The following is a 10,987-nucleotide window of genomic DNA, read 5'->3' as shown; positions in this document are numbered from 1 at the left end:
GCGCCACAAAATTCCTGGAAAGAGCAGATCGCTGCCTCTTCAGTGTCTTGCATGGACCCGACAGACGAAGGCTAACCGCCTGTCTCATTATACGTAGATCGACACGCAGATCCAGGGAATGCACGTGTCTCCCCCGGGGGAGATCCTCAGGACGGCATGGAAGAGCCCGCTGTCTTCGTCTGTAGCTTCGAGAGCGGTCGCGCAAGACACGATAGATGGACGATGGAGAGCAGAAGATCGAGGGGTGCGTGTTGGCGCCGCGTGCGTGCCCTCCGGTGCGATCGGCTCCCGCGACCGGGAACGCGGAAGAATGCAGTGGCGTGCTACGAAAATAATGCATGCGCGCTTTGTCCCGTTCTCATTAATTCAGGGAAAGAAATATATTGCCCAGCTGATGGGCTGGAACACATCCAATATGGATCATTTCGTATCGTCGTTATTTGTATAGCGATATGCACGCTAATAGCAGGCAATCAGGGTCGGATCATCGGGCGCGATAGGAGCAGGAAGGGGCGAGTGGAGAACAAAAGAGAAATGCGCATGCGGGCGAGGACCGAGTAAGCACGTCCACCCAGTTCGGCCGCAGTGTTTAGTGAGGATATACGAGCGTGATTCATCTGATGCGGACGGGTCGCGGCTGATGGGGTCGAGGCAACACGGTCTTCGTACAATGGGGCCTCGGTTAAGGGATGATTTGCATTGCCAGATGAGATGGATCTTGCTCGTGGGCGCGACTCGACGCCTCGTTGTGGTCCCACGCAGAAGGAGAAGAAGGAGGGAACTGGGGAGCGGCCAAGTCAAAGCGCCGCGAAGCGTGCTGATGACGACTGTGGACCCCCGTCAGTGGCGGAGATTCGTAGCACAATGCGCTCGCGAGGGCCAGACAAACGCCGAGCGCGCGGATTCTCGGAGAGCCACACCCGAGTGTCAAGTGAGGATGTTTTGTCTGAGCGGTATCTGGGACTTCCAGGTCGATCTGGGATGGGTGCTTGACTGGAGTTTATTCCTCGCTTTGTCTGGGACTCGTAGCCTATCTTGCAACGCTATCTGGGAGGGAACGAAAGCCTGCGGACTGCGAGAGGCAGACAATAAAGGGGGGGCAGTGAAATGCACGCGCCGAGTCAAAATACCAATTTCCGCGCGCACAGGCGGAGTTGGTTAATGCGTTTCAGCATAGCCACCCTGGCAGGGTCGGAGCGCTGGAAAAATAAGCGCGCCCCGCCGCGCCAAAGCAACGCGCCGAGAACGAAATGCAAATGCAATGTCGCGAAGCCAGGCCGGTGCGAAACGTTCGGGCATGCGACATTGCTGTCTTGTGGCATATGCAAGTTATAGATAGCCCCGAACGGAGATTTGGTGGTAGCGGAGTCAGTTGGTAAAAACTCAGCCAGCGGGGCTATTGTGTTTGCACGGGGCGTGGGAAGCACGGGCCGCTTGGGGGCGATTCCCCGGGCGACGGGTTGTCTCTCTGACTCGGACCTCCATCCGGGTGGCGATCTCATCTCGGCCAACTCCCTTCACGTTCCAATTTATGCAACGTGATGCCGCGTCTCATCGTGCGAAGCCCGCTGCGACGGGCTGTGGACACAAAAAATATGCACGTCCGATATTTATTTCCTGAACGCCGTGATCCGTACGCCTGAACGTGCCGCCCACGCGCCCGAGTACAAATACCTTGAGCCCGCCAACTACGACCGACCGTCTCTGCCCCCCCGTTCCTCCTGTTCTTGGCGCTATGTGGCCTTCGCAGTCCCTTCTCTCTTCGGATCTCTACAACAAGGCGGGCCCTTCCACTCCCCCCACGCCCGATGCGCGCCACCAGGCAGAGCGCGGGTACCTGCGCGCAGAGGCCATCGGCCGTGCATATGGTTCGTGTCGACATGGGTTAAGTTGCTTGTGCCCTTGCTGACCTATGTCTCAGGCATGACGATTGAGGACGTCGCGACATGTTCCAACAAGTTCTGGGACATGCACAAGGACCCCGTCCTTGCGCTCGACGCCTCCGCGCTGACCATCATGACCATCCACTACAACCTGTGTATGGGCACCATCTCCTCCTTCCTCCCCCAACGGCCAGACCTGCGGCCATTACTCAAAAGCCTATCAGAGTTCAAAACTCTGTGAGTAACTCCTTATTATGCGCTACTGTTCTTGTCCGCAGCTTCTGATCAATTGTCATATTTTAGTGGGCAATTTTGTCTGACCGAGGTGGGCCACGGCCTAGACGCGTACAACCTGGGCACGACAGCCACGCTGCTTCCTAACGGAAACTTCGAGCTGAACTCTCCGACGGCTGAAGATGCGAAGTACGTTACCCCTCTATTGTGTTTTATTGTTGTGCCTCAGAAGCTTACATGGGAAATAGATGCATGCCGCCTACTTCGCCCGTGCTCGGGCGACCCTGCGTCGCCGTTGTCTTTGCCCAGCTGGTTGTCGGCGGCGAGCGTCGCGGCATCCGTCCGTTCATTGTCCGCATGAATGACGGTTACTACATGTCCAAGGGCATCACCGCACGGTCAGTCCTTGCTCTTATCTAGCGTGCTTCTGACCTTCGATCTAACTCTTCTCTTACTCTACTCTTTGTATCCAGGGAGTTCCCGACACGGCACGGCGCCGCCCCCGTCCCGCACTGCATCACGTCCTTCAACCGCGTGCAGCTCCCCCCGAGTGCGCTCCTCGGCAAACTCTCCGTGTCCGTCGACCCGCACTCGGACTTCCTCAGCGCCATCGGGCGCATCGGCGTCGGCACGCTCTGCCTCTCCTCCACCGCCGTGCCCTACCTCCAGGTCGCCTCCACCGTCGCGTACAAGTACAGCCTTCGGCGGCACGTCGGCTCCCCAGCTGGCAAGCGCGTCCCCATCCTCTCCTTCCAGACCCAGGAGCTCCCCGTCTACACTGCCGTCGCGCAGTCGTACGTGCTCGACGCGCTCAGCCGGTATTCGGTGAAGCACTTCCAAGATCCTTCGCTCGACCCCCGCGCCCGGCATGGCGTCGCGACATGCCTCAAGGCCGCGATGATGTCGCATGCCCAGGCGTCGCACTACGAGCTCTCGGAACGCTGCGGCGCACAGGGGCTCTTCGGCCACAACCAGATCATCCAGCAGCTCGCCGAGCTGCGCGGGATGTGCATCGCCGAGGGCGACACCCTCGTGCTCTCCATCCGTATGTCTCTGTTAACCTCCACCGTCTCGTCGCTGACGAATGGGTCTTTCCTTCAGGTCTCGCCAACGAGCTCATCCTCGAGCGCTACGCCCTCCCCGCACCCCGCGACCCGACCAGCCTGCTCGCCAAGCATGAAGCCGCCGTCTTCGCCGAGTACAAAGACCTCGCGCGGCGCGTCGGCCACCGCTCCCCCGAGTTCTCCTCGCTTGTGCTCACCCGCTGCCGCGCGATGGTTGAGGCCATCTCGCACCGGATGGCGTACGAGGCCGCCCTCGCCGACCGCGTCCCGCAGACGCTCGTCGATCTCTACGTTTCGCAATGCGTCAAGGCCGACCTCGCCTGGTACGTCGAAGCCGGACTCGTCACCCGCGACGGTGCAGCAAGGATGGAAGCCGCCGCGCTCGAAGCTGCACGGCCGAACATGGCGCAATGGGTCGAGGGCATGGGCGTCGGTGCGTACGTCTGCGCGCCGATCACGGACGACCGACTCTGGGCCGAGTTCGTGCAGTCCCTGCCGGTTCACCGTCCTCGCAGCGACATCATCGAGCAGACCGGCATCGTGGAGGACCACCATCACGACCACCACCATAGGATCCAGGCGCACCTGTGATCCGAGACCCCTCACCCCCCATTTGCGTCCTGTGCATATTTCCTCGCTCTTTATCACCCCACACGGATCGTCGCCCCCACATTTTCGTTCCTCGCGCGACTCCGTGGGTAACAACCCTTTTTTGTCTCGTCTCTTCTGCTTCGCGTCGTGTTTTCGTATTCTCCGTCATCCCCTCCCTACTCTCCTTCGTCTTCGCAGTCGACTCACAATTTCTCTCTTGACTACTAAACTCACATCGCTATCCTCTCTTTGGTTATCGTCTATCCATCCCTACTTTGAACACTCGCACTAAATTTAGCGTATACGCCTTTTGGAGGAGCGTCGTCCCCCCCATCAATACTTATCTACTACAGCAGAGCTTTTTTGTATAAAGCCATATAGTGTATGGACGCCTAGTCTGTCCATATATGTCTCTGTACACTGTCGCTCCTTATGAATCTATTGCTCGCATGACTCAACTTTTCTTGGTGTGCTTGTGACGCTTGCGTGGTTGTTGGGCAACGCGTGGGAAACGTTTCTACTCTTTCAACATGCACAGACGTCGACCTTTCCAGCCTGCGTAGGCCTGTATCAGATGTGCCGCATTCTCTAGGCAACGATGCTATACCCGCTGTGTCGCTCGGGGTCGAAAACCGACCGATCGAACTTCCTCTGCGAACGGCACGCCCTTCTCACCACACTGGCTGTGTAACGCATTGCAAGTACATCGTACGCGCGTACACAAGCGCATACATGCACGCAAACACGTTCACTCCCGCATCCGTCGTGCACCACAAGGACCGCAACGTGCGAGGGGCTCGACGCGCTCGAGCCCATGCGCACGAGGCTACGCATTTTCCCTACGGGCCTTCTCTTCTCACAATGACGACGATCGATCAACGCCACCCTCGAGCCTTGCTCGTTTGCTCGGGATTTCTGTACACATTATTGTTCAGCTCGTGTCTGGTCTCGCTGCTGCTTTTCAGGCCGTCGTGGACCATGGACACAATCATGAACTCGAGCCGACTCGCCCTTACGTATTCATGTCTCGCAACGGAAATTGCGATCACCCTCCATCGTCCCTCAGGATATCCACTGTTCTCGCGGGGAGCGATAGTGAGCGCATACTCCAAAGCTTATCGACAGGCCAGCACACGTTCCTGAGCAGAACAAATCCATCGATTCAAATCGCACATGGGCTCCAGGCAGAAAACTCCAAATATAACTACAAACCATATGGTGAACAGAAGCTGTTTTTCTGGTATAAGACTCCTGCGGGCATGGAGGGTGAGCTCGGACTCGACGCACACATTCGCGCCGGTGCCTGGGACATCTTCATCTTTGTCGCGATATGAAGTCCCTCTTTTCCTCGGTGCTGTTGGCGTTCTTGACCGTGCGAGGCGCCGCGGCGTGGGGAAATCTAGGCCATGAGACCGTAGGGTAGGCAACTACTCTTCTCGCCCTCTTCGCTTGTGGAGCATCACCATGGCTCACCGAAGGTCATTTCCGCTAGATATGTCGCCCAACAGGTATCCGACGCCCGCATGTTTATTGTATGTTTGAACCCGACACCCCAGGGCCGCAGTTCCTAGCGCCGAAGGCCCTTTCGTTCGTCAAGTCGTCCTTGGGTGCTCAGTACAACGAATCCCTCGGACCTGCAGCAACCGTGCGTATCGCAGAGGTCAAACCTCTCATCTCACGTATTCTCACGTTTGTTTGAGTAGTGGGCAGACGAAGTGAAATCGGAGGCGGCATTTTCTTGGTCATCCGCATTACACTTCGTTGATGCTGAGGGTGAGCGATCCGCATTATCGGCATCACCGTCATATTCCCGCTCATACGCTTACTGTACCAGACGACCCTCTCCACGGATCCTGCTCTGTTTCCGAGACGCGCGACTGTTCCAACGGGCGTTGCATCTTGACCGCTATTGCCAACTACACCACGCGAGTCCAGATGACGTCGCTCAGCGCCGAACAACGGCAGGAAGCCCTGAAGTTCATCGGTAAGCGTCTTTTCCCTCAGATGTCAGGCCAGCACTGACTGAGAACATCCGAAGACCATGTATGCGCTTCGTAGACAATAACGCCTTTTGACTTTTTGACTAATGTCCGGGCTAGTTTCTCGGAGACATCGGCCAGCCCCTACATGTCGAGGTGTGCTTAGTGTCCCTCACAATGCTCTCTCGAGAAGCGGAACTGACCCTTGAATACTCACAGGCCCTCGAAGCTGGGGGAAACGATATTAGCGCAAAGTGCTCCGGAGAGTCTTCGACGAACCTTCATGCTGTACGTTACCCATTTCATGTTCCAATTGTCTCTTTCATTGATCGCTCCCGCGCTGCAGGTCTGGGGTGAGTGACTGCACCGGCACGTACCGAATAGGCTGAGAAGCTCTTTCAGACACCGGCATCTTGACCAAACACATCGACACGAGCTTCAACAGCAACGTCCAGACCTACGCGAACTCGCTCGTTACCAGACTCAAGGTTCGCACCATGCCCTATACACGGTTCCCACACGAACGACTAGAACGACTAAACCTTCCCTATTCAGACCGGCGACTTCAGCAAGCAGGCCGCTTCTTTCATTTCCTGCTCTTCTATTACCGAACCCGCGTCTTCGAAGCGTGAACTGAAGGACGAGATTATGGAGCTTATCATCGGGCGCGCCGACAACGCGATCACCCCGCTGGCGTGTCCTCTTGTCTGGGCCGCCGATGCGAACGCATTCGACTGCGTCAGTGGAAGGACCTGTCCCATAATTATTACGCACTGACTCCTCGCATCTGCAGTCGTTCGTGTTCAACTTCTCTACAGGCGAGGACCTGTGCTCGGGCACGTACTTCAGCGGCGCAATCCCAATCGTAAGTTGGGTCGGATATCGGTCGACGTCGAGTGCTCATCATGCCACAGATTGACCTTCAGCTCGCTAAGCAGGGCTTCCGCCTCGCTGCCTGGCTCAACGTCATCTTCGACGGCGCTACGATGCTTCCTTGACATGAGGAACGGCTGTAGCTAGATCGCGGTGCCAGCAATCAATAATGCAGAGCGATGTTGTATTATCAGTGGTATAAATACTGGGTCCGCTAAGATACATTGCTATACATGCAGTAAAGATGCGATTCATGCGTGATTCCGTCCATTGGAGTGATGATTTGACTGTCCATAAAGGGTATATCATAGCGAAGTCGGCTCTGCGACATCAGGCTTGAAGCGGAGGCGGGCAAGAATGACGGTGTCCAGGCGGCTGCCGTCGGACACCCTCGTAACCTTGTGATTCCAGTCTCGCTGAGCTTCTTCAGCGTATGCCGGGCCAGCGACAGCTTCGTGCTCGAGCGCAAATTCGCCCCATGGCTGTCCGGCTTTGGGCGCGGAAAAAACCTTGAAATGAACCTAGCACTCATGTCGATACTCGCAAATACGCGGAAAGAGGAAAATGGTTCTCACTTGGGAGTCGGGATGGCTGTGGCTTACTAGCTGTCCATATTCGGGTGCGTCTAAACAGCCAAAGACTGCATAATAACGTCAGCGAAGGTTGTTCGTTCCGGGCAAGATTATTACGAACTGAAGTAGAGATCTTCCTTCTGTAATAAGGGATGCTTCGGGCGGTACAGCTGAAGTATGGTGTCCGCGTTGGCCATGAACCATTTTTTCGGCGCTTCCAGGTTGTCAATGTACCGATAGGTGGTCGTCTCCGAAACAAACCAGGCTGCCTTGTGTCCCATGTGCAAATGGAACGAGTATTGGCGCCTCACGCCAGGGCTAAGGCGGTCATGAGTCTACATACTTATCAGAGCGACGCTTTTGCTACACACGGAGTTGACGAATCATTCCTGAACGCAAACCATCCCGAGATGGTGTCCAAGCCTCTTTGGGCGGCGCTTCGTTTGTCCTGGCGCACGCTGCCCGTGTTCACGCGTCCATAGCCATGGACGGAAGCCATCGTGTTGGTCAGACCATTCGAGGATCTGACCGGGTCGAAGGCATTGAGTAGGGTCACGAACGTCCCTTCCGGCTTGGACAGATAACCGACGGCGCCTAGTGGGACGCAACCCTGTGGCGTCCATAACGGTAGCGTTACTACAATAATCCTATCAGATCGAGTTCAATCGCGGCCAGGGATCACGTACGTGACTGATGAAACTCGTGCTGCAGCAGCATCCTGTATCGTCGTTCGTCCCTCGCCTCAGCGAACGATTGAGTGGGTGGTGGTGGCGACGCCAAATTGTCGGTCCACGAGTGACTATGCGGAAGACGACTATCTTCGGGCTCGTCCGTACTCTCGGATGCCCTGCGTTGGCCGTCCGAAGACTGATCTCCGTGGACCGAGGGCGCCGGCGTGCGCGCCGTAGGCGTCCACTCCCCTGGAACACTCAAGGCAGTCTTGAACGAAGCCGGCCAAGTGTCCGGTGATCCGGCAAGAACGCGATCTATCAAGAAGGGGTGTCAGGAATGAGACGTTCGGTCTCGACTTCGATCCACTTCACCTTCGTCGACATCGGTCAACTCAATCGGACGCGGATCAGGAGATGGCCAGTGACTGTGAGGCTCCTCGGGCAGATCGATCGGCGGTGGGACCGGCGACTCTGCCTTTCCGCTCCTGTGGCGGATCCGCTTGATTTCTTTTGCAATTTCCGCGAACCCGGGGCGTGAAGAAGGATTGCGATCCCAGCATTGACGGATGAGCGCGTTCAACTCGGCGCTGTTCGGGCCCAGCACTGGCAAGGGCGGCCTTTTGCCTTCCCCTACATCGGGCGATGAGACGTCTGGGGAGAGTGAAAGACCCGTATCACGCACTTAGTATCAGGTGTCGAACGGTATCATCGTCCAAGTTCGGCCATGGCATGCCACCCTTGGTCAAGATCTCGTAGCAGCACATCGCGAACGCATACACGTCCATGGCTTGCGTCAGGGGATGTGCGCCTTCAACTAACTCCGGAGACTGCCATCGCAACGTGCCATCTGCATAAGCATCAGTAAGAGAGCTCTCAAGACCGATGGCGTGGGTACGCACGAGGCGGGGGTGTTGCGCTGATCCTCGCAACCTCCGACTTCATCTCGCTTTGCCCGAAATCGGTGATGACGCAATGACCACGGTCGTTCACCAACACGTTCGCAGCCTGTACTAGCACATTAAGAAGTGCACCGAAGATCAGAACACGAACAGGCTTCACCTTGAAGTCGCCATGCAGGACGCCCTGGCCGTGCAGGTACGTCATGCCCTTCGCTATCTGATGGATCATCCGTAGCGCGTCCCCCTCCTTCAACGATTCCATGTTCTTGAGATACGTTACGAGGCTGCCGTTCTACGATCCACAAGCCGTGAGACGCCCGAGAGAGTACCGGAGAGGCGAAGGCGACGAACCTTGTAGTACGGCGACACGAAGAACCACGGCGGATCGCTGCTCGCGCTGCTGGCCCCGTACAGCGTCTGCACGTTCGGATGGTCGAGCTTCTTCCAGATCGCGATCTCGTGCACGAACGCCGCCTTGGGCGTCGTCGGCGCGAGGCACTTGATCGCGACCGTCCGGCCGCGCCACGTCCCCTTGTACACGTCCGAGAAAAAGCCGACGCCGATCTTCTCGTCGCGGTCGACCTCGTACCGGGTGATCGTCCAGCTCGGGAGGCTCTCCGTCGTCCGGCTCATCCGGCGCATCGCCTCGATCCCGCCCTCCATGAACTCCCGGTCGAGCGTGTCGCGGCCCGCGCTCCGCCCCCAGTTCCCGCCCCAGCCGTCCGTGTCCGTCGTGCTCGTCGTGCCCGTGAACTCGGTCCCGAGCGTGCTGCTCCGGCTCCGCACGCTCGCGAGGCTGCTGACGGTCCCGAACGCGCGCTCCTCGCGCGTGCCGGCCGCCTCCGGGTCCGCCGTCGTCACGCTCGCGCTCAGCCCGCCGACGATCGGCGGCATCGCGCTGACGTCGCTCACCGCGCTCGCGCTCATCATCGCCAGCGCGTCGCGGTCGTCCTGCGTCTCGCGCTCGACCTCGCGTTCGAGCGCGCGCTGGAGGGTCTTGATCGCCTCCGGCATCTCGTCCCGGCCGACCTGGAGCACCTCGATCAGCTCCGCGTCGCTGTTCGTCTGCAGCGCGGCGCGCATCAGCTGGCGCAGGTCGCGCGCGTCCGCCTCGAGGTCGGCCTCGTTCTGGCGCGACCGGACTTGGTGCAGGAGCGCGCGGATGCGGTCCGGGTCGGAGGGCGAGAGAGGGGGCGAAGCGGTGACCGTTGCGGCGGGCGAGGCGAGGCCTAGGGGAACCGCAGAGGCGGGCGCGGGGGGTGTCGGTGGGGCGTACGGAGGGGGAGCGTATGTCCCTGATGGGACGACGGGTGGGTTGTCGTCGGTGGTGAGTCCTAGGGCGTTCCCGGAGGGCGAAGTAGGCGCTTGGGCTTCGAGGGCTTTGATAAGCGCCGCGTTCTCCGCGGCCCGGCGTCGTTCGTTGGCTTGAACGGTCTTCAGGAGACGGATTTGTATCGATAGCTAGTGTCGACACGTCAGCACCGTGGTGCGCGGTGAAAAGCGGGAGCCTGGGGACGTACGCCGAAGAGGCTCATCGCGTCGGTGAGCATGCCGTCGCACGCCGCCAGCTCGCGCAAGTCTTCATCGCGCTTCAAGTACCGTTTCAAGAACGGCCGATGCGCCTGCTTCTGCAGGACGACATGAACCTGAGCAAACGCCCTACAGAACAGTATATCATCAGCCATCGCTCCCCAGCCTGACCACCGGAAGAATATGTGGGGAGACTCACTCGGTCAGCTTCTGCACCGGCTCCTTCAGCTCTTCGCCCGTGGACTCGCCCGCGGCGCCGACCTCCTCGCGTACGCTCCAGAGCACGTCCGCGCAGCGCTCGGTGAGGCGGAGGCACGCCATCCGGTTCATGTCCACCATCTGGAGCGCGTCCCAGATCCCGAGCAGCGTCCGCGCGGCCTCGGCGAGCCCGGGCACGGGCGCGAGCTGGAGGAGCTCGGACGAGAGCTCGAGCGCGGCGTGCGCGACGTCGAGCGTCGTGCCGAGCACCGCGCGCGTCGCCTCCGACACCCTCTAAACCACGACGTCAGAGAGAGCGCCGATATATTACATATTATACGCGGTTGAGGGAGATAAAGGGGGGGGGGGAGGGCTCACCTCGCGCGTGTGCAGGTAGGCGGCGGTCTGCTCCGCGGGCACGGTCTTCTTCTTCCGCGGCGTCTCGCGCCACGGCCGGTGGCTCACCTCGCGCGCGTCCCACCAGCGCGTCGAT

The 10,987-nt window shown here is 58.9% G+C and overlaps 3 protein-coding genes across 3 annotated transcripts in view; 2 read left to right on the top strand and 1 right to left on the bottom strand.

Moving 5' to 3' along the window:
• Positions 1 to 1,714: 1,714 nt before the first annotated feature.
• PUNSTDRAFT_127660 (acyl-CoA oxidase) lies at positions 1,715 to 4,103 on the top strand. The gene is made up of 6 exons (XM_007386770.1): positions 1,715 to 1,868; positions 1,922 to 2,120; positions 2,187 to 2,306; positions 2,366 to 2,515; positions 2,591 to 3,162; positions 3,219 to 4,103. The coding sequence occupies exons 1-6, from the start codon at positions 1,736 to 1,738 to the stop codon at positions 3,770 to 3,772; spliced, it is 1,728 nt and encodes a 575-aa protein (XP_007386832.1). The 5' UTR covers positions 1,715 to 1,735; the 3' UTR covers positions 3,773 to 4,103.
• Positions 4,104 to 4,952: 849 nt separating this feature from the next.
• On the top strand, positions 4,953 to 6,875 carry PUNSTDRAFT_127659 (nuclease Le1). The gene is made up of 13 exons (XM_007386769.1): positions 4,953 to 5,191; positions 5,265 to 5,280; positions 5,337 to 5,417; positions 5,476 to 5,545; positions 5,607 to 5,756; positions 5,811 to 5,815; positions 5,872 to 5,907; positions 5,971 to 6,039; positions 6,098 to 6,104; positions 6,154 to 6,239; positions 6,307 to 6,489; positions 6,545 to 6,616; positions 6,666 to 6,875. The coding sequence occupies exons 1-13, from the start codon at positions 5,103 to 5,105 to the stop codon at positions 6,747 to 6,749; spliced, it is 948 nt and encodes a 315-aa protein (XP_007386831.1). The 5' UTR covers positions 4,953 to 5,102; the 3' UTR covers positions 6,750 to 6,875.
• A 54-nt stretch (positions 6,876 to 6,929) lies between these two features.
• The window catches only part of PUNSTDRAFT_46534 (uncharacterized protein), a gene marked incomplete at both ends in the record, with an annotated part of 5,190 nt that continues 1,132 nt past the window's right edge, over positions 6,930 to 10,987 (bottom strand). Inside the window, 13 exons of the mRNA XM_007386768.1 lie at positions 6,930 to 7,133; positions 7,227 to 7,264; positions 7,318 to 7,514; positions 7,568 to 7,832; positions 7,883 to 8,182; positions 8,240 to 8,497; positions 8,550 to 8,714; positions 8,767 to 8,872; positions 8,918 to 9,058; positions 9,118 to 10,227; positions 10,287 to 10,425; positions 10,496 to 10,788; positions 10,873 to 10,959. Of these exons, the coding sequence (XP_007386830.1) occupies positions 6,930 to 7,133; positions 7,227 to 7,264; positions 7,318 to 7,514; positions 7,568 to 7,832; positions 7,883 to 8,182; positions 8,240 to 8,497; positions 8,550 to 8,714; positions 8,767 to 8,872; positions 8,918 to 9,058; positions 9,118 to 10,227; positions 10,287 to 10,425; positions 10,496 to 10,788; positions 10,873 to 10,959 (3,303 nt within the window). The remainder of the gene's footprint in view (positions 7,134 to 7,226; positions 7,265 to 7,317; positions 7,515 to 7,567; positions 7,833 to 7,882; positions 8,183 to 8,239; positions 8,498 to 8,549; positions 8,715 to 8,766; positions 8,873 to 8,917; positions 9,059 to 9,117; positions 10,228 to 10,286; positions 10,426 to 10,495; positions 10,789 to 10,872; positions 10,960 to 10,987) is intronic.

This window comes from Punctularia strigosozonata (genome assembly GCF_000264995.1).
Source record: "Punctularia strigosozonata HHB-11173 SS5 unplaced genomic scaffold PUNSTscaffold_12, whole genome shotgun sequence".
Classification (NCBI taxonomy): domain Eukaryota; kingdom Fungi; phylum Basidiomycota; class Agaricomycetes; order Corticiales; family Punctulariaceae; genus Punctularia; species Punctularia strigosozonata.
This window is presented reverse-complemented; position numbering and strand designations above follow the sequence as displayed.